This window comes from Rhea americana, unplaced genomic scaffold (assembly GCF_003343005.1).
Source record: "Rhea americana isolate MKP2758 unplaced genomic scaffold, rheAme1 scaffold_44, whole genome shotgun sequence".
Taxonomy (NCBI): Eukaryota; Metazoa; Chordata; class Aves; order Rheiformes; family Rheidae; genus Rhea; species Rhea americana.
In genome coordinates, this window is record NW_028186579.1 from 5,766,234 (window position 1) to 5,789,511 (window position 23,278).

General features: G+C 40.0%; 1 protein-coding gene across 1 annotated transcript in view; it reads right to left on the minus strand.

Annotated features, from left to right (window-relative positions):
* Positions 1-12,623: 12,623 nt before the first annotated feature.
* Positions 12,624-23,278, minus strand: part of BABAM2 (BRISC and BRCA1 A complex member 2) — a 174,038-nt gene continuing 163,383 nt past the window's right edge. Inside the window, exon 11 of the mRNA XM_085315893.1 lies at positions 12,624-16,017. Coding sequence (XP_085172019.1) covers positions 15,954-16,017 — 64 coding nt within the window. The 3' untranslated portion in view covers positions 12,624-15,953. The remainder of the gene's footprint in view (positions 16,018-23,278) is intronic.

The window sequence follows — 23,278 nt, forward strand, 5'->3', positions numbered from 1 at the left end:
TGAAAAAAAAAAAAAAAAAAAAACACCATGAAAATATAAACTTCCCATATCCGTGTGAACACTTTCTGGATAATAGAGAATAAATTTTGTTTTATTTATTCATGTCTTGTGTTAGTTTTCTTTACTGTTCTATGTGAGATTAGTAGTTTCTGAAAGTAAGGCRTAGTAAATCAGGTATTGGGGAATTAGGGAACAGAATTTAAGGCATAYTTAAACCCAAAGGAGTCAAACCTCCAATCATACATCTTTTTTTTATTTTACTTTACTATTATGAATTTCAGGGCTTGGAGTACTTTGACTGTCCTATGCCTCCAAGCATTCCATTTTTAAGGAGATTCAGATCATGATTGCTTAGATTGAAAGCTGAGGTTTATTTTAAGTTGATTAAAATGACTGTCATTATCTAGTCAGAGCTCTTTCACAGCCCAGCTCAGAGGAATTCAGTTAGTTGCTTTGTAGCTAGCCCAACCACTTGCATCTTATTATTTGCTTAATTTTTGTAGGTGTACCTGCTGAAGGGAATCTGAAGTTTCTCCATCTTCCAAACCCTGCTCCGTATTGCCTGGAGAGGTTCCAACACTGGGCTTCTTGTTTGCAAATTCCTTACCTACAGGAATGTTGTAGGAATGAATATACAAATATTGTGAGATTCAAAGATAGCACAGTAATGGGGAGGGGAGTCATAAATATACCTCACGTAGATAATAGTGGCCATAAATTCTGTTGCCTTGGTCTGACTTGGCACTGGTACTTTGCAGGACTACTTGCTATGTGAGCCCCTCTATCCATGGCAGGCTTCATTATTTGTTATTGAAATCCCTGTATCATTACAGCCTTTGCATGGACAGTTTAGGACAAAAGTAGCCTTTTCAGTTTAAATTAAGCACCTTCCAAAGCAGTATCAGCTAAACTGAAAAATATCCACGAGGTGTTTTACCGAGTTAAATTCATAATTTGTCTTACACCAGTACAATTTTCAYGTATAAGTATCTCTTCAACATATATGTTTGGCCCTGGAGTTCAAACCATGCTTGACATCTTAACTGCTATAGATAGGGCTCTGAGATAGGAACGTTAATCAGAGCTGAGAGACTGGATAACTAACTCTTCTTCTTCACCATAGAGGCTCCTCCATCGCAATGACTGGAAATGATGAGCACTTTCCCCTGTGCGGAGCAAATTCAAAGGCGGTCACCTAGAAGGAGCGCCAAAGTGGCGGGGTGGGAAGGGTCATGAGACTGTGAGGAGCCCTTCCTCCTCCTCCCTGGAAAAAGGGGTGCTTCTCTATAAGCACTAGCCACATCACAAGCCAATGGTGGCAGTCGGGTTTGGCAGTGGGTGGCATCTTCTGGGCACTGTGGTGGGACCTCCTTATCCCTGTGACACCAGCGTGCTTTTTCATTTCTGCTGAATCCTTCAAAGCAAATGGACATGTGCTGCGGTGGTGCAGCATTTCAGCTGYAGAGTCTCCAGGTGGGATGTGCAAACCTCACCATCTTGGAGCCCCTTGGTCGAATGACAGCCTAAGTCAAGAGCAAGCATGAATATGCAGGGATAGCAGCATTAGAAAGCCACACGTGTTGTGTTTGTTATCAAGCCAAACTAGACAAACACCATTCTTCTAGCAGATTTCTCACAAGATTGGTGAGAAAGTAAAAAGCGAATCAGCTGCTGACCACACAATGAGTTTTATAGATATTCAGGTACCGTGCTTGCTTTTGTGCCACCAAACATGAATATTGGCAGTGTACCAAAGCTGATGGTTCTCTGGTGTTTCATGAGAAAATGGGCAAGGGGCACAGAAGCCCATCTCTGTGACTGCGATTTGTAGGGTGGGGGCTGCACACACTCCACAGCTGCACATTGCTAACGCACCGCCAAGGCAGCTGCAAACACGCCGAGCCCTGCGCCRCCGCCTGTGTTCAGGCTCTGGCTGCCCTTGGTCGACTTCTGGCTGTCAGAGCAAGCCTGCAAACAGCTTGGGGCAGGACTGTGTCTTCGTCATTTCTTATAAACTGTATCTACCTCACAGCTACTTGCCAGTTAATTAGGAAGGAGGAGCTTCTTCTAGAAGAAGACTGGAAACCTCATCACTCTGTCTGCTTATAACCGAACTGGGCAAAACATTTAGCATCGGCACTGCCTGGTTCCAATCACATCCAAGAGCATTTCTCAACAGAAGAGCCAAAGTCTTGATTTATAAGCTTTTGGACAAGAGAATGCAGTGTTTTATTTTATCTTTATTTCTAAATCAGCTGTTTTCACTTGTTGCTTGTAGCAAACTTGTAGTGTCTAATGCAAGTCTTTCTTTCATTAAGTTTCCCTCTGTKTAGATGCTAAAAAATCCTTCATGAAAGTTCAGCATACTTGCTTCTTCATCAGATGGACAGGTTCATCCGTTTCACTCTGCTTGGCCTGTACATGGGACAGGAACGCTGATTTTTCAGAAGTGGAAAGACAGCATCCCATGGAAGGTGGACAAACAAGCCTAGAGGCGAACCTCAGGCTGATGGTGTACAAGTTTGCTACGCTTAATATCAAAAACTTCATCATAGGCCTGAGCACACGCGCTAGCTCACAGGTCACAAACGTGGCTGAAGGTGGGATGGGGAGCTAGCCTGCTGCTTTTCCGCTCTTCAGGTATCTCCACACCAGACAGTCCTCTGGCTTCATTTGTTGCTGCGTTGGCTTCTCACATTTATATAGACATCACGTGGGCTTAGGATCTTCGCTCTTGTGCCCAGTATAAATTCACTGAACAAAAGTTGCTTCAAGAGAATGGTATCCTCTGTAGAACAAAAATGCTCAAAATCAGTGAAGAAGAGTTTCGTGAGCTTTGCTTCAATACTTGTTGTGCAACATCCTTGCAGGATTTCATTATTTGTGATTTTATCTAACTACTTTCGATGTCTAATAGCTCAGAGGTGCTGTTGATTAATTTTTTCCAGGGCTTTGATGTACTGGCAATAACTTGTCCATGCTTCTCTGTGTCAGGAAGGTGGAAATTGCTACAGTAGAGTCAAGGTGTGGTATCATGAGGTGGCCAAAGCTGGAATAACAGCCCATTTCCACGGCAGGATGGAGATTCCCCTCTAGCCATAGTCTTGCCACAGCCATTGTGCTGAGCCAACGGCGCTGTAAACTGAGCCAACCCATTAAAATAGGAAAAAATCTAAACCAATCAAAAAACATTTATTTTATTTTATTTTATTTTATTTTATTTTTTTTATTTTTTTTGCTGAGTGAGTGAGTTGAACTTGCTCTCTGTGCAATCAGATAAGTACCAGAGCCAGAGTGAAGAAAGAGCCAGAGTGATCAGTCAGTGAGTAGTGGAGGGAAGAGGACGAGTGAGCAGCAAGAGGAAGAGGAGTGAGAAGGGCAAGTGGGAGCAGGCTGTAAGATCAGCTTTTCAAACCACACCCTGCGTACGGACCCTGGCACTCTAATGCCTACTGTGCTGCTTCCTCGTCTGATGTCGTAATCTGTTCCTGCGACTCTTTCGAATTGGGTAGTCGTTTATGGGTTAGTGGGGTGTGTTTGGACAAACTCCAATGACAGACATGAAATCCATTACCATGCTGAGCTCTGTCCTATTGCCTGCAATGCTAAGGCATGAAAATTTTTCTCCAGGAAATGAATCTTTTTCAAAGTGATTATAAAATTATATGACAAGGTTAACAAGTGATGTAAATCTGTCCCTTTCCAAGAGCTTCAGTGCAGTTACACCATTTACAAAAGGATTTACTTCAAAATTTTTTTGCTACACTAGCACATTAAGTTGCTGATTAACTGAAGGTCTTCCTGAAAAGAGTGCATATATCAGCATAAATAGACCTCTTTGTTCCCTTATGTAGAGGTTTTCAGTCTGCCTAAGTTAAAGTGTTCGCCAGTTCRAAATTTATTATTTCTTGTCATCACTTCTTTTAGTCATCACCTCTCTGGTATTAGGCCAATTCTGTGGATTTGTCAATCACCACCACAAAGAAACTCTGAGCCAAAATAAACCTGGCATGACTTGATTTCTATATTACGAATGTGCTGGCACAAATGTTGTCCACAAAAGCTCTCATTTCAGCAAAGTGCTTGAAAGCCCGTTGACTTCAATTAATAAGTTAAGCAAGTGCTTAAATGCTATGGTTGAAGTGGGCTTGAAAACATGTATGTTCGCCAACTGATTAGTTGTTCTTTTTTCTTTTCTTTCTTTTTTTTTAATACTTATACAGTTTTTAGAGGCATTTCCACATCTGAGTTCAGGCAAGAGATCAAAAGCTTTGGTGAGACCAAGGAGAACTGAAACCAGATACTATGTTTTCTTCTGACGTTTTTCGTCTAGTAACGGTCGTAGTAGGTTAGGCATCAAGGATTCAAGGACAGGCAAGGAAACAACGAGACTGTCATCTTGRACGCTTCCTGCTTCTTGAAACTGTAGGGTCAACTCTTATAAAAACAATCTTGCTTAGGCAAAACTACCCAAGCAAGGGGATCATCATCACCTAAGATGAGCAAAAGCCTTCGGATTCTGGACCACTATGAATCYGCTTTACTTCATGGCAGCTGGTAGTGTCTATCTGGATGGATATTACATGCTGCTCCTGTTCTCCCTGTATGCAATTAGATAGGCATATCAGTGCCTATACATGCTTATTACAAAATAACCACAACATGCTGGGAAGAGCATTTTATGCTTCTGAGTTGGACAAAGCCCATCTGGTCTTGATCTGTTTTTTTTTGTTGTTGTTGTTTGTTTCTTGAGGAACATGATCTATTTTAAGATTTTTTCCTGTTTAACCAATGCAATTTATGTTAATTTGACCTATATTAAATCAAATTTTTTCCCCATTATTCTCCTTGCTGATCAAAGCGCTCCCAGACCGTTCCACGAGCAGCGGGCAAACCCCGCAGCTCGAGCAGCAAGCCAGCCTAACAGCGTGCAAGCGCTCCCCTCGCCTTCCGGGCGCTGCCAACGCCAGCGGGGAGCCAGCMGCGCGCCCTCGGCTGCCGGCCTGTGCAGGAGCCCCAGCCCCCTTCCTGGCGGCTCCCGTCGCGCTGGGGGGGCTATGCCGCTGGGGGATTTCGGAAGGGGAGAGGACAAGCGGCTGGGCGCCCCGGTCACATCACGTAGCCCCGGGGACTCGGCGAGGGGCTGCGTTGCATGTGCAGGTAGGTATGCACAGAGCGCGCCCGTACGCGTAGCCGTGCGGGCATCCGTGCACAGCGCGGGGCAACGAAGGGATGGACACAAGCTGGGCACCGCTGTGACGCCTCAGAGGCGAATACTGGAAATAGAGGGGCATCCAACCTCTGCTCTTTCCTGGGCCGGGGCACCTTGCTCCCCGTCCGCAGGAAATCCTTGCTCCCGTCCCTCCTGCCCCCAGGCGCCCCGCAAGGAGGGGGCCGAGATCGGTGGTGGCCGTGGCCACTTCTCCGACCGGCCGCTCCGGAGCTGCGCCGCTGTGCAAAAGTCACCCCGTCGCTTTTTGCCTCGGTGCCTTGTTTATAAAATGGACATAAATACTTTACCACGGTGTTGTGAAACCTAATTAATTAATACCTGTAACACGCTTTGATGTCCTTGGATGAAAAGTGCTACACAACTACAAAGCATTTTTAATGTTATAAAGCAAGAACTTCTTGCTGTCTTGACTTGGCAAGGAGGCTGATTAGATGTTATCAGTTTTGCTGTTTGCACTTACAGAAACTGCTGCCGTATGGTTTTGAGCATGTTTTGTTTTTACAGAGTACCGTAGGAGAATGACAGAAGAGTTAATCTGGGGGTCCAGCATGGCCTATTCTTCCATAACTTCAGGGAGTGCCCAGAAGTGATTTTGGTTTTGCTGCCAATGAAATGTAACAAGCAACAGAGCCCTTCACCAAGAAAACCAACAACACAAAAAAAAGCTGGTATATTAATGCATACCAGTGTGGCCTGATCACTCCTGTTTTGACCATATTGAAAGACACTCTGGTCCAAGCCTGAGGAGAAAGCCATATTAGAGGAGCTCTTAATCCTGTGCTTAAGCAACTCAGCATAGTTTATGTTTTGTTGAAGTCATCCAACTCCCAAATAAGAGCCCATTTGGTCCAAAATGTTGTTAATTACTTTCTTCTATTCTGCCATTAGGATTTTCCTCTTTGCAATTTTACTGCTTAAGTCATACAGACCCAATCTTGTAACTGGGCTGAAGAGCACTGATTCTGCCCTCATGACGAAATACACAGCGGTTTCCCGCCAGCAAACACCACTGCAGAACCCATGCTTTTCTTTATTTGCTACAACCACTTTGTAAGTAATGTTAAAAAAAATAGGACCGAACCATGCTTTATTGCCATTCATTTAGTGGGCTCARTGACGTAAGTATATTTATAGGGGAGCGATGACAGTACAGCTTGGCCTAACAGCTTAAAATGTTAAAATTCCAAACAGATTTGACTAGCACAGTGTCTAAAGATACACTGCAAAGTTAATTACAAAACATAAATGCGTTGGCTCCTGTAATTTAGAAACCTGAAGCTGAAGGAGTTTTAATAATCTTGCTTTTCTCTCCCAATTAATGCAGTTTACTCTTTGCATTTCCTTGACCTTGAAAAATGATTCCACGTAATTCCATGTATCTGGTTCCACCTTTAGCCTTGAAAGCACAAATGCAACATTCAGACTGTGCTCTGTTCAAGCACTGTCACACTTTGTTTAAACTGGATTACCAAACTAGAAGAAGCTCCACGTAAACGTTTACTCCGCGTCCACAAGATGGATTTTGGAGCCAGTCCCCCAGTACAGAAGAACCTCGCGTTGCGGCGGATGGACGAGAGCTCGTGCCGGGGGACAGCGGGYGGCCGAGCCGGGCGCTCGCGGCAGTGCCGCCCGGCGCGGACGGGGCGAGCGGCCCCCGCCGCCCTCGGGTGTCAGCAGCGGGAGGCAGGAACACGCACAATGGGAGGAAACCGGGGACATCGCCTTCGCAACGCCAAAGAAACCGCAAATCTGGAGAACGGGACCCCCTCAAGACACACTACGCTGCAAGAGGCAACCCCCCCCCCCTCAGCCCCAGCCCCCAGCGCCTTGCCCGGTATCTCTCCCCACCCCGAGTACGGCCGGGTTTGGGCGATTTCACTGCAGTCGACAAATAAACAAAACCCAGGGAGTGTTTTGCATTCAATGGTTAATCACACTTGGCTGCGTGTTTATATTTTTCCTCACTGTAAAGGCATTCTTGGTCCGCCTCCCAAACAGCTTGTTTTGTCTGCGAGATTTAATCTTGAGTGGCAGGACCAGGCGCAAAGACAAACCTCAAAACAATTCCTATTTTTCTGTAACAAGATGTCAGGATGTAAAAAGCTAACTTTCCTGAAAACAGGCCCCTCAGGTTAGCCTGCCTGGGGATTCGTGCTGCAGCTCCCAGCCTGCCCCGACGCTGGGTCACACGCAGCGCTCCCTTTCGCTCCGTTTTAACTCTCTCCTGTTGGCGAACTCCTCTTCAAAGAGACCGGGTAACCCCCCTCGCCCCCAGAATTCATGGCACGTTGGACCAGTTTCCAGCCCCATATTCTCGCTGCAAAAAGAAGCTTGTTCGTATCCAGAGAGCACCGGCTTCCTTGCAAATCCAAACGCCGGTTTCTTCGAGGAAACTTCAGGGTCCCTTTCCTAAAGTTAAAAACGATGGGATGCTACAATATGGCTATAGCGCTTCAAGCATGGAAGCTACTTTGGTCAGGACTAGCTTAAGGAGCTCTTTACAGCACTGTACCATGTAGGCATCAGCCTGACTTTAAAGCTCACTAAGAATATAAGCAAGTGACTGGAAAATTTTTATCTTTGTACTTGTAAAGACCCGAAAGCTGTTAAAAATAGTGAAGTTTTGAAATCTCACCAGTTTTGCTCTTCTTTTTGTTTGCTTTTTCATTTGCCATTGCCTCTGAATTATTTTTAGAGGCAGACTAACAGCAAGCTGTGGTTAGAACTCCATCAGTTTCTAAAAAAATAATAAAATCAAAGAAATGTTCATTKAAAGGGATGTCTGCAGGTCATTTAGTTTTTTGCTTGAAGCAGGACTGTCACCAGCACTCGATCAGGCCAGCCATAGCTTTGTCTACTCATGGCTCAAAAATCTCTGAGGATGGAGACTCCACCGCATTCTGGGCCACCTGTTCCTTGATGGACATGTTCTCTCTCCTGGACTTGATATCCTGGAGATTTTTGCCTGTGATGGTGTTGCTTTCAGAAGAAGAATTTTTGATAAGAGAGTTTTGTGTAAACACAGTCCAACAGAGCCTGAAGGAAGGAGTCATGAAACTTCTTCCAAATTCATCTCAACAGCTTTTTGCAGCTCTCCTAAAAATGTGGATATCATGCTAAGCATATATGCATTCTACTGTTATTTTTGTCCTGGGTATGCTGAAATGGTAGAACTTGTTCTTAGCAAGGATCAGGTCTGCACAAAGAATACTTCCAGTCATGCTGGCAACCTCCACAGTGTTGTCAGAAATTTTCAAAGCTGCCTTCAAGTGTATGACCTGCTTCCAGTACCTACTCCATGGTGCCTTTGGAGTGGAAAAAGTAAATAACACTTCATACATCACGCAGTACAGTTACGGCACAGGGGCCAAACAGCCATATGGCCCATTTCTAAAACACAGTCATAAGAATATACAGAAATAAAATAGAAATAGAAATACTGTAATGCTGACTGTAACAAAATGTACACTACAGACACACACGAAACACTCCTGTCGTCCTTGCAGATAAGCATGAGAAAGCAACGGGCTATATTATTGACGCTGCGTTGGAATCTCACTGCCTTCTAAAGCAGCAGCAACGGGAAGTCAGATCTGACTGAGCAATGCCCTGGTAGACAAGCCTTTCCATCCCGCCAGGCACCTCTGTGTGTTGTTTGGAGCCTTCTTTTGAAAATCCTCTTCCTCATGAGCAGGGACTTAACCTGCTCTGTAGCGAGCAATCCCTGTCAGTGCTGCATATCCATCCCCTGGAAGTTTGGAAAGCAGGATCAAGTTTTGAGGTTTTTTCATGCAACCTGCCCCTAATTAGCCTCAAGCGGTGGCTGAGTCACTCTGAAGAGTCGAGGGTGCTATTAGAACCAGACATGCCATAGCTCAGCTTAAAATTATACCATTCACCACCATGCGGAAACTGCTCCATTAAGCTAGCTGACCTCATTAGACGGGAGCTGATTATTTCTTCTTGGTTGCAAGTGCTGTTGGTGCCCTGAAGAAGTTACGTCTAGCTCCCACAGCACAAACTCATTCACCCAAACTCACCTCTTTCTTCTGAAACCAGAAAATGCCACCCTGTTTCCTMGTTCATCAGCAGGTTCCCTGAGCTCAGACCTATAGTCCTGAAGTAAATAGGGATGCTGAGACATAGCATTTACTGGATGCAAAGGATACATCAGYGCAAAGTGCAGCATACTATGGTATCTCGTTCATCCAAATGCAATGATTATATAACTATTAAAATAAGGTACTGAAGAAATGCAAGAAACRAATGTTGAAAATTTGCTCCTCCTTCTCATAATGATGATTATAGAAAAGCTTAGAATAAGCTGATTGTTAATGACACTGACTCATCTACGTGCACCTAGGGCTGGAGATGTGAGGAAAATGTTTTTTGCAGTGTCCACTCTCCGGCAGAATTAAGGCAGCTGAAGTCGAAGTAGGCTCGGTTGGCCAAAACACACAAGAAATCCTCATTAGCTGGCAGGACTGTACTTGAGCTGCAGCTGGATTTTACAGCTGCCTTTCCCTATCAAGGCGTAAGAGGAAATGCCCTACTTCAGCAGCAGCGGGGTGCAGTTCCCTTCTGGCACAGCTTTTCTGTTGGGCACAAAAATGAATCCAGTTCCAGTTTGCTAGTAATATGTTACCTTCTGCATTCAGTATCTCACAAACAGGGAGTTAGTGAGACTTTGGTCCAGCCACGGGTAGAGGAAGCTATAACTGAACAATCCCAAGTTGTTTCACTTAGCCACTTGTTTGCAAGCTGAGGATAAGGAAAAAGGTCAGAGTTTCTGTCACTCTTCGTTGTCATCCTGTCAGAACAAGTTCAGGTGAGGCTTGCCTGGGAGGGGTGCGTGATGCTGCGCTGCCGCTGACTGTGCAGTTCAGAGAATAAACATAAGAGTCCAACCTTTAGAGCTGCCACTCTGACACCCGTGCTAAATTTCCTTCAAAAGATGCAAATAACCTCAGCGCCTCTTATTTTTAAGGGAGTTTTTAAAAAACTCCTAGCTGCAAGGGACAGTGGAAAAAAAAGGAAATGATGGCAAATTACAATCAGCTTGAATCATTTTGAATAAACACTGAGGAAATAAAATGTACCCTATTTGCTGGCAGGCTTGATAGCTTACAGAGTACTCACTCCACCCAAATCAAAGGCTTGAAATGGAGTAACAGCAGAATAGAGACCCCTGATAGCATAAGATTCGCTTTTCACAGGTACCATGTTGCCATCCTCAAGGACAGAAAAAGCATCATTAGGGCCTAAACAGTGTTTGATAAAAACATGTAGCACCCGAAGGATCAATTTTCACCACAGGCAGCTGCAGCACGAGGCATTAATTCTTCAGCCTCTCTGGTGACAAGAGAAATCCAGGGAGCTGTACGCACAAACAACATTAGGCTTCTAGTGTGTATTTTCCTTTTCATGCCTACAATTAAATGCTTGCTTTACTTCCTGTTGTTTAATATTGTATTTATTCTTTATTGCTGCAAGAAAAACCTCCTGTACTTTTTTTAATTTGCACTGGGGACGCATTTGAAGGCCCATATTGTAGACTCAGCAAGTGGCAGGGCAGCCGCCAAACCTTGCTTCCTTTGTTGATTTCTTGATGATTTAAGACCTATTTTCAGCAGCTGATCCTAGTTTTCCCCCTGCCTTTTTGCTTGGTAACCATCACTTTAACAAAACGGTGTTTGTGCAGTGCCTTGGAACTTTAGAATTGAGCTTTTAAACACAGACAGTGAATAGAATAGGAAAAGCACGACTAAAATCACATACACGCTATGGATTTTTCAAGGCCACATATTTAGAAATATTACTCTGCAAGAACTTAAGAGTTTTACTRTCTGGTAGACAACTAGTCTTTTATTTCATATACAGCTAAAATACTTGCACAATATTTGCCTGTGTTGTTACTCTCTCTAGTGCAAGTTTGTAATTATTCTCTGAATCTACAGAAGTTAGTAAAAATAATTACAAAAAACTGTACTGCTGATATMTATTGTTCAGACTTTTATTGGCTTTGCCCATAGGGACAAAACCTATCATCTCAATCTGATCAATGGTTGATTTAGGTGCAAGCTTCCTTCACAAAAGGAGCTTCCCCCTGTTGATGCTAAGRTGTAAATGAAACTAAGATTTGGTGCAAGAAGATGTATACTACGRCATTGGCATCATTATCCACTCTGCTCTGGAAAACAGCAGAGTATTTTCTCACAACTATTCTGTTGTGGAGAACACAATACCGAGCTTAATGAACAAAACCAGTTTCTACAGTAGGACTGATTACTTTTACAGCAAATCATTCTATATTTAATGCAGGCCCATAAGACACCAGCATGCACCTGAGTAACTACTATCTGCCTTATTAAAACATGAAGCTCAAACTTGCTAAAAATAGCAACAAGTAACAAGGATAGAGCCAAACTGCCTCAGAACATTACAGACATCTGAAAATAAAAACTSTAAAGGAGATGAATTATGGGATTTTCAGCAACACTTAAGAAGTACAAAGCAGTGCTACTTTAGATTTAATGAGCGCTACAATACATCAATTAGAGGGACATTAGTAATTTAAGGAAGAGTGTTCCCTGGTAGTCTGGTCAGAGATTTCGTTTGCTTCATCAGTAAAGGACCAGCACCCTGTAATTAGCAGTCATGGTCAGAAGCTGTGTCTAAAGCTTATTAGCTTCTCGCAGCACGCCTTATTCACCGAGCTGGAAAGGTGAGAGATTCGCCTTCTCTCCTGACACAGGACTCCACATACTGCTACTCTTCTGTGTTCATACACTGCTCCTGCTGAGACTTGGGATTAGAAGTGTATTTCCAAGCGAGCCTCGCGCACTAGCACAGGTTTCTATTGCCTGCTGCTTCTCCCCTTGTTAAGGTTAGAAGAGGAAAAGCGGGATATTTAAGCAGCAAGCCTTACCACTTGGGCAGTTTTTGACCCTTTAGGGAAACCCCCAGTCTTACACTAGGGGACAGGGAAAGAAGGAGACTGAGGAGATTTATTTMATTCTTTCCTGCTTGAGAAGTCTCCTTGTGTAAAATCGCCTGAAGTCAGTCTTACGGTGTTGCACTTCGTTGCTAAATCTGGTTTCCTGCCTGATTCACCGAAGATGCTGATTGCTGTAAGTGGATGAGAGCAAGGAAATACAGAAAAAGCCAKGCCTAGTAAGGCTTTAACAATGCGTAGCAGATTCGTGCTAATTCCAGCAACGTTTTTTTTTCCCTCAAAAACTGAGTCAAGTCTACTCCACAAATGAATGGGAGGATGCTTAAAAACACAGATGATGCTGAAAATGTTGTTGAATCAGCAAATGAAACAAGCTGATCAACAAAGCAATAACCAGCATGACAGACAGATCAATGAAGGCCAAGCAACACAGAATATTGTTATTTTTTATTTATTTTTCCAGATGTTTATCCAAGCTTTTCAGCAAGTTCACAAAAAGTCTAGCTTTGAATCTGAATGATTTGATATTACTTTTAGCATAGTGGATTACTTACACAGATGAATAGATGCTCAACTGTAAGTTTGCACTTTATGACCTTTGGAAAATTGTGCATTAATGGGGTCTAGTAAAGAAAGATTTTCTGCATTCCTTCAGTAAAAATTCTGATGGAGTAAATTTAAATTTAAGCTTTCATAATATGTTCATAATATTGCTATTTTTTCCTCATGTTTTGTGGTTCTCATAAACCACAGAAACTAGCCTAGGTTTGATTGTTCATTTTAATTGTATATACCATATAGCAGGAAAGAAAGAGCTGGAAGTCTCTCATTCCCATTGAATTGGTCAAAATAGATATTATTCCATAACAAGCTGGAGTTAATTATACTATCTTCTTTTAGATTACAACTCTTGTGGCTAACTTAAGTTGCTTCAATAAATATTTAAGATTATTCAAACCAATTCTATCTTCTGTTTTAGTATTTATATGTAATCTTCCTTTAGAAGAGAAGAATTTACTCATAGCCATGTCTTTCCTCCTAATATCCAATTTTTACTGCTTAAATCCAGAATATGTTCTTCTGAGAACCATCAGGAAGGGTTCTGTAAAATACTGGATGGGTCAAAAAGTAAGCGCAGTAGGGCTTTGAAATAATAAAGATGTTCACTGTAGTTATGAAAAAAATGGCTTTTTTTCTAATTTGAAAACTGACAGGCTTGCAGACTTCATCTCCAACACAAGCAGTACAGTTTCTCAACCTTCCTATCTAAATTTGTTGGTAAATACTGCCAGTGATATGAGATGAACACCTCATCAGGTAAGATCAGACTGAAACCCACCAGTTCATTTTTACTCATGCTAGTGAAAAGTTGGTGAAACACTASTTAATTCAGCACAATCCATGGCTGGTTTTGGCTTTTTATATCCTCAAAGTCTTTTCTGACAAARCTTCTAGAACACTTGGACTTTAACAATAAAGCAGTCCTTTGTCCAAAATTCTTAAGACTCAGGTGGAGRATGCAYGGTTAAAAATATAAATTATGAAGAGTGGACTTCCTTTTTAAATGCTTTGCAATTGCTGGTCTTTCACTGCAGCATGATAATTACTGAAAAGATAAAAAATATTTTGGAGACGCTTGTATCACGGGCAATCAAAAACATAAAGTTAATACTGCATTCATGGGCGGTAACCACAACACTGAATCAAATGCTGCTAGAAAAAGTAAGACTCCAGGGATTTGGTGATGAAACTTGTTGAGGTTTTTCCTTTTGAAGATATTAGAGATTGTTTCCATAAGATTTTGAATATTATGAGAACAAATGTTTTTCTTTAGCTCTCCTTTTCCCTCCCGAGTCACAAGAGATAGCTTGACTTCAATATGTGTTTGTGTGGCTTCGATTTTTACCTGAAGAAATGCAGACTTGAAACTGTCTCAGCATATTGAGGCATGTCTGTTTTCAGTCCTCTAGGGTTGTTGAGTTACAGTTTTACTGTTCACATAAAACCAAATCCCTCCACGTCTGCTATAAGCCTTGGTTCACATACAAAAGCCCAACACAATGCCTCCACCAGGAGAMTGCAGCCCCGGACCTCTGGAGCTGTTTACTGCTCTCATATAACGCMGCCAGAGTCCCACGGGGACAGGTCCGAGGACAGGACATGACCCTTTTTCAGCAGATTTGAAATAACGCCTCTGATGTTGATTGCAGCTTTATTTCTAGTCAAGAACATCACTACAAGCCACAAGCTAAAATTCTGTGTATAAGCTGGCTAAAAATATCTGTGGATTCTAGGGTCAAATTATTTGCATAATTTTTAATTATTAAGCTTCAATGCACAAAATCTATCTATATTCTTTAGGTGAACAGTCCACAGAAAAGCACTAATTTTAGTAAATATCCCAAGTGTCAGAAAGGCTAGGGGAATACTGCCAATCAATTAATTTGATGCAATTCCATTGCGTAATTAGACAGTGGTGATAGAGTGAATAATTTCAAATTAAATGTTTTTTCAGTACCACTGTATCAACTGCATGTAATTCATTTASTTCCTTACATTTAGCAGAAGTAGGCTACATTTTCCATATGCCATTTATAAACAACATACACAGTTAATTTTATTCCTTACTGGAAAGTACCCTGGTCTATTTACAAGTTAATTTGGGAAGTGACACCATGAGAGTTAGCCATATCTGGTGCGCCTGACACACAGCATGAAAGGAAGAATGAATAGCCAGTATTTTGCATTTGGCATTTCAGAATTAGGGGAGGTAAATGTTTCCAGTTATATACACTTAAAATAATTTCTGAGAAGATATRCTGAACTTAAGCTTTAAGCTAAATACCTCTGTAGCCCTGTATTATTCTATCAGTTGTTTTCCACATCATCATTCATTCTTTTGTTAAAAGTTTACTCCTTAGTAGTATTTATCTTACTTGGAAAAATTATAGGTCTAGGAAAGAGCTTTATTTTGTTATACTAATTTATGCAACTACTTCCTTGTGCAGTGGTACTAAAGCAGTAGGACTTTTTCATAACAGAAAGTAAAGTTCATTAGAAAAACACCAAAAGTGTACAACAGGAAATAAAAACAAAGCATAAAAACGTAGCTTTCWATACAAGATGAGCTTTCAACTGAAATACAAGAAAAAAAAAATTCCCAAATCCTGCCACATTACCATCTGACCAACTTGAAAGGCACTGAGAATGGAACTGTACAACTCATATGCACACCTGTGAGGATAACAACCRGAATTAGATGCAATCGTTCAAGGCAGAATATGGCACTGTGTAGTCCATTAGGCATTTTTGGTACATACGGCAGTCTTGTATGTTCTTAGGATAAACTGGAAATGTTAACTAAATATATAAAGGTTCAAAACAGGCAAAATATTTCTGTGAAAAAAAAAATCACCATCTGAAGACAAGCAGTTCTGAAACAAGGCATAACATATAGGACATTTTTGGCACAGSAACATGGTATCACATCTAAACAGACACTTTTAAAATTAAGCCAGTACATAATACATAAAGGAGTGGTGGTGGCAGAGGCAGTGGGATAGGGGTGAATATCAAATACTTGGTTTTGAGTTTACTAGCTGAGGTCTGTGTTTCATAAATCAGACAAAAACTGAAGCAATCAAATCCATTTCTGAGGCAAGAAAGCACCTATTGAGAYGATCCAACCTACTTCCAGGAATTCTTGGGGGCTGACACACGCAGACTGAAGAATCTGTCCGGTATCACCTCAATGCCCAAGGTTGTCTAAAGCTTTCCATTAGCAAACGCTGCCTCCTGGAACTGAGGGACAAATGTTTTGAAATATGCCCTAGTGAAAAGAGAAAGTTCATGGTTAGGAAAGAATAAACTTAGAACATGGTGCATGCATGAATGTAGCCAAGATTTTAACAAAGAGAARCATAAAGGTATTGTGTTCAGTCCACCGTTAGTTCTCAAAAATGGGTAGGGTTTTTCTTGTGAGTTTTTATTATACAGCAGATCTGTATACTTCAGCCTTCTAGATCCAGTAGTGTTACTTGCACTGGTGTTCTCACCATAAATGCTCCTTCACGGGGTTGTCATCAGTAACTTGACTGTGAGAGGAATGGCCTGAACTACCTTTCATGTTTTATCCAGTACAAAGTTGTAGAGATAAACAGTATTATATATGTATGGCACCAAAGAAAGTCAATGGAGCAGAAAAATCATCAGGGTAAGTCTGAACACTTGCAGGAGGATAAGCTCTTCTTTATCTCCTTAGAGAAACCTTAATGTAATACAGAATCACTGCTGATGGCATCCATTTACATAGGATGTAGCTAATTCTCAGTAGTGCATAACTACTACCACTTTGGATGAACTCTAACTCTTTTTATTAGACTCTGAAATTCAGAATGTTATTCTATAAATTGAGATGTGCTTTGTAGCTTTTGGATCTTAGTCCATCTCCTTAGCAAAGCATGTAGTGACTCATAAGTCCATAAAATGAGTTGATTCTAAGCATCCAAAGTTGAGTTTGAACTGTACCTTTCAGTTCACTGCACTGCAATACACAGCTGTGTATTAAACAGATCTTGTGTGTTCCAATGATATCATTTATTTGCAAAGTATATTAGAAGTTGCTTCAGAATTCTGTCCTGTGGTATTTTTGACTACTCCTTTCTGTACACTGAACTTCCAGCTTTAAGTTTCTCTAATTTTCTTTTTTCTCTACTAAAATCACCGGTCTTTATAAATTTCTGTGCAAGGAGAATACTTCCACTCCCCTGCCCCCCACTCCAGCCATTACAGATATATTAAAGTGAGACCAGTTGCAGTTATGATCATTATGGTACCAATCCCTCTGCTGCTATACTGCCTCATGCAAACATACGCTGACAACCTTCACAACGAATCATGACTTGCATTGTATAACTGGGTAGAAGTTCTGGCAATTACTGAACATCCATTACACCTTCTTACACCTAAAAATGTTGTAAGATCACAGAAGAGGAAGTTCCCCTCCTCTTTGTGATGTTATGCCCAATAAATTAATTAAAAGATTGCTGCAGTCAGCTTTTGTGCAAAAGCTGTAAAAACACATGAGATGCTGTCCAAAGGTTAAAAGARGAATACAAAGTAAGAGCATTTCTGGACTGGGGAATTGAGCGTAGAAACGGAAAAGAAATGAGGAACAACCACTACACACATTTCATAGCATACACAGATTCTGATGTGTATTTTCTATAGAATACACTTGGATTTATTGAATCAAAAAGCAAGCCCTCACAAATTATGCCCACAAAAGAGATTGTTCATACTGGCATATGTGCATACATGAACTAGCTAAGAAGGTATGTTTACCATCTGATTCTCATAAGTGAATAAAATTTTGTGTTTTTATAGTATATACATTTGAAATTGTGGTCTATTATAGCATGTCTCAGCTCTACATCATTCTGCTTCCTCACTGAATATCCCTTGCACACTGTCATTCACAGGATCTATCATCCTGTTATTTCTTCTTGCATTATCCATCCCAAAATTTAATTAAATTTTCTCTGCTTGCTTATTTTAAGTATCTTCTTTCTTCCCCCTTGATAGCTTCTCTGCAGACTCTTTCATGTCTGTGCTCTTCCTTCTTAACTTGATAAATGCTACTTAGAACTTCCCTCTTACATTTTCCTAAATTGTAAAAAGTCTTAATTATGAAAATAAATGTAAGCAGAAGTACTTTTCTGCATTTAGTTTCTTTTCTGAAACAGCTTTTTCACAGCATTTCTGTACTTTGTATGAATACCACATTTACTGTGTTGCATTTCAAGCACCTTTCTGTTAGGTAAACTCCAAAACTGAATGCTTCTGACACCACATACGCACTCTCACACTATCTTTACCAAAACAGTATCCTTTCTTTTCACTGATCCCTTTAGTGCAGCTTGTATCCTTTGCTGCAACACTAAATCAAACTCCTCCTTACAATATGATCAAATGTACTATTTCAAAGAGGATCTTATTTCACCGGCAGTTCATATAAACCTCTTGTAGATGTTCCATATGCTACAAGATTATTTTAGTACTTCATTATTTGTAAATGTCTTTTTTTTTCCCTGTACTATAAAGTACATGCTTGAATTTCTCCTCATTACTTGTGGTCTTGTCCAGAATGAGGTAAGTATAACACCAAATATTTACCCAGAATATGTTCCTCTACTTTGCCTACCATCCTACACTTCCCAATGTCTGAGATTAAAGAAATTATGGATCATCATATTCTTAGCTGTTGCTGAAAGAAACTAAAAAAAAAAAAAGACGACTCTACAAAGAGATTCAAAGCAGAATATACTTGGTAGAACTGTATTAGCTATAGCATATTTAATGGATTAAAAAGGAAAGATGGGGAAGTAGGAGAAGATAGGTTAAACTGCTTTGATATTAATGAACACCACATATAGGAAGAGAATGGCCAGTGTTAAAAATTTTACAAAAGTAACATAATTTATTTTGAATCTCTGTATTAAGTAGTAGTTCAGGGAGGAGTGGCATTACTCATTATTAGAGCCTGTTAGGGCTTTTTTTTTAATCATATGGTCTTTCAATGGAAAATTATGTTTTTTTGCAAAGTTGAGTATATTTTTATAGAAATGCTATTGGCTTTGTAACAAAAAGAAAAGAAGGAAAAGATGATTTGGGTTGATCTGTGTGGAGACATTTTGATTTGTGGAACGAATCCTAAATATTCACATCAATTTGACATTAACCTGTTCATCTGCAGCCCAGGTCTCAAAGATGCCAGACAAGATCCTGGTACATCACAAGAGTCAAAAGTATAAGCAAAATAGCAGAAGTGGTCTAGTGCAAGAACCCATGGCAAGAATGATGGCATGAATCATTAAAACCTCTACTTCCAGGAGGCATTATGTTGGCAGATGCGCTACAGTGTCATATTAATTACATTTTTTTTCCACATTTTTTCAAGCAAACCTTTTTCAAACTTTTTTCTTTTCATCTGAAGTCTGGGATAAACCATATGTCAAAATATTTGAATTTCCTGTGAAATAAAAATTCTGACTTTTCTCTTAACTATAGATATTATTAATAAGGAAGAACAGAAAAAGCACCTATAACTGGCTGACAGTGGACAAGTTTCACCTATCTACCAACCGACATCAAGGTTAACGCATATATTGTTCCTCGATAGGATAAACAGGACCATGAAATAGATTAATTATTTCATAATTATTTTACATAGAATAACTTTAAAAGAAGTGTAAGGAAATTTTATGAAGGACAAAACTTTTCTACAGAATAGATGGCATGGGCTTCTTTCACATGGAGTACTAGCCCTTTTATAAAGTTTAAGTTTTAAAATGATAGAAACACACTCTAGCATCCTGTACACACACACACACACACAGAGCAACTCTGAATGTTATACTTTTACACAAGTTGGTAAAACTTTTGAAAAGGATTAACTTCTCACATCCTGTACACCTAAACTTATCCACATGAATTTATATGTCAAAAGAACTTAGACTAGTGCCATGTCACTGAACAGAATGTAAAAATCTCTCAACATTTTGTTTCAGATGCTTTGCTACATGATACCCTCGAACATCCAGAAATGTTTTGAAATTATTATTTTTACACCCACTAGGTTAGTTTTTCAGCTCTAGTCAAGGGTTATTAAAAATAATTCAGGAATTTAGGTACCTGTGGAACCACACTGAAGATGCAGAAAGCAAACTTTACTGCTTTATCTGTAGTTTCTCTAGGCTGCATCACACTGAAGAGAGCAGATTTTGATCAATGTTTTTTCTCCTCTTTAGGAAAAAAGAAATGAGTTCCTTCCTTCTCCTGCTTTACTCTAGCCTGTTCTCAGTGGCTCTGTGTCACAGTGACCTTACACAAAGCTAAGAGCAGCTGCATGAAATGCTCCGAGTACCGAGAAACTGGTTCGTACAAAGTCCACAGATACTCTTCATGTGAGTGTTGAGTACAATGGCTCTGCATCCCTCTCACAGTGGTTTAGATCTTAGCTTAAACACAGTGTAAAGAGTTGCTTTCTTTTCTGTTTAGAGTAGGTGCCAATCTTCATACAGGCACATGTCTAACTCTTTGTTAAGTGTCTTACTGTAAGAATCCATTGTTTTTTGTCTATTTGTTTTTGTTCCCTCAAATGGTCATTTTCCAAGTTCAAGGTAGTAAGCTATAGGGTTTCTATGGAAATTCTTCTTCAGCACTCCAGAAAACAACACATTTCTCTGTAGTTAACCACTATATATACTTGATATGGTACATTGAATTTCAGGTGCTAAGCTCAAGGACATACACTGAGAGTAAAGCACTTATCTTTCCTTCACCTTATTATCCATGGAAAGAAAGTCTTGCTATTGCAAATGGTAAGCATCTAAAAGAAGATAGAATTGGATCATTCTTTGTTTATGTGTTTTCAGTATAAAACACTGACTGTGGTACAAGGTCTCGAGAAGCCTATGTATACTGATACACATCTAAATCCAAGGTATAGGCTTAGGGTGCTTTAAACATACTTGACTCAGAATTCGCATGCTTTTGTGAAATTTCACTCCAAGTGTAATGTTTTTCAATAAAACTCAGTGTTAGATTTTTAAAATTTAGTTGGTAGAAAATCTACATTGACCATCTGCTAATACCTGTTGATCTTTAGATTCCCATGCTGAAAATTCTCTCTGAAGATTTTAAACCACTTTGTATATATATTGTTGAAAGCACTCTACCATTGGAATGCATTTATCTTCTCTTGCTATTGTTTTTGCTTGATTAGTGCTACAGCTAAACTATTCAATAGTACCCTTACTACTGCCTACTGTTAATAGTGTTAAGAGCTGCATAGGTGTTTCCATTTCTCTTAAAACTTCGATGCGGGAAATTCTGAGCAGAAAATCAAGATTCGAACTCTGTGAGGAAAAAGTTGTATAAAATGCCATACCAATATGATCTGTTTTTTGCATCTGGGACACGGATATTCATCATAGGGTGATGAATCATCTTCCTAAGTCATTCACAAAACCTGAACTCCTCTTCTCAAGAGTGCTTTGATGCCAAGTTTTAAAGCACTCTCATCTCAAAATCATCCATGTTAGTCCTATTTGCAGTAGTTCCAAGTGTCTTTTCCATCAAGAGATGACTTGAGGAAAAAGAAGAGGACAAAATAATCCTGATGACCAATACCAAGTACAGATTTAGCTGCAAAGCAACATGTCCACTACCAGCACAGCGTCTTCTATCTGTGCACATTCTTCACTGACAAATGAAAGCCCTTGAGCAAAAATCTTGATCCTTCCAAAGACACACAGGCTGTCGTTACCTTCTTTTACCTTATCAAACACCTGTATTGTGTTCCTTCTCATCAAATGACAGCCTCAAGTCATTTTACTTGGATTTTTCCTACTATTGTTTTTGAGAGCAAATTCTATTCTTAAATATTATCCCTTATTTCAAAATTTTAACTCAGCCTTTTTTGAACTTTTTAGTATCTATTGTGACTAGGGTCTAATATCTTTAAATTCTGAAAGTATTAGGCTCTGTTTCCAGCACATCTTCAATGTATTCAAAATTATATTAGCTAGTACATTTAATAAAGGCTGATGTTAATAACTAGCTAATGTTCATCCCTTTTCTCCTAGTCTTAGCAAGACCGACATGAAAAAGTGGAGGTCTTTTCCTTAACCTTTTCAAGTTAATATATCTGACTAGGGCAAGTACTCCTACAGTGATGGGGATCTCTGAACAGTTCTGCACAGTATTTTCCAGTTTTCTTGGGTTAAGATCACTTCTCCTCAGTGATCCTCTGTTGTCTGAATTGTCCAGTACGATTAACAGTGAATATACGCTAGAATATTCTGCAATTGCTGTTAATTGCCCGGGGAAGGGGGTGAGCACTGAATCATCCCCCCTTCAGCTGTACTGAATACGGCTGAGAATCTCAGGCATCTATCCTTGCTACTGTCCATTTCTTTTAGAGGATTTAGAGGACTYGTGTCTCTGATTTGCATCAGTTTGCATCTCTTCTTTCTCTTCTTCTGCACCATAAAGGAACTGCTGCAAGACATCTACAAATTTCTTCAAATACGCAGAATCCTGGTAGAAAAAAATCCAGGCCAAAGATGATTGATTCTTCATAAATTAGTTAGAATTGCAGCATTTTACCCTCTTCCAATTAAATTAGGTGAAAACAGGAACTAAGAAGGGCGTAGGTCAGAGTAAAGGACAGCCTGAGGCTTCTTGATGTCTTTGACCTATTCCTCTCAGACTAGTATTATAATGCTGACACTTTGCAATAAAATCTTGTTATATAAATTATTTCAACAGCACAGCCATATTAGAATTATAAAAGAGCTTCTCCAAGCTTTATCAACACCACCTGACTTTTCACTTTTTGAAACACTAAGTATTTGCATACAGTATACATACATATGTAGTGTGCCTTTGTATTTTTATTTTTCTGTTGCAACTTGTTTTGACACAATGAAAATTTGTTTTGAAAATACTCAACACCCACAACAATCCCTTTTTGGGCCCCAGGGCAATAGGATTTGTCCTCTCCTGACTGTACAGGCACAGTTAKCTGGCTGGTTTTTTGGAACCCTAATAATTAACCTTCTGTGTTATATGTATCAGAACCCTCCAATGATACCGTTTGCTGTTTGTTTATAACAGACAGAGCCAAAGATGCTAATATCTTTTTTTTTTAATATATAAAACTTGCTTTCTTTTTAAATTTCATTTGTTAGGAACTATTTTGTTAAACAGTATTAATGATGTTGAATTAAAGGAACTTGAAGTAATGAATTGTTATATTTATTCCACTACTGGGTTTGTATTTAGGTCACATTTCCTAAGAGTGCTCATTAGATCTTTAACAGGTGGTTATATGCTTCCTGCTCTATCTCTATGGCTTGTATTTAACAATGACTCAGATTAAAAGAATTCAAAGCTGCTGAAAGACCATTCTTTCCACACCCTTCATACCAATATTCCAGGCTTAGTTAGTTTGTAAACACAGATCTGAGACATTTAAACATCTTTGTTATTTTTACTATATATAAAATATACTACTATATATATAT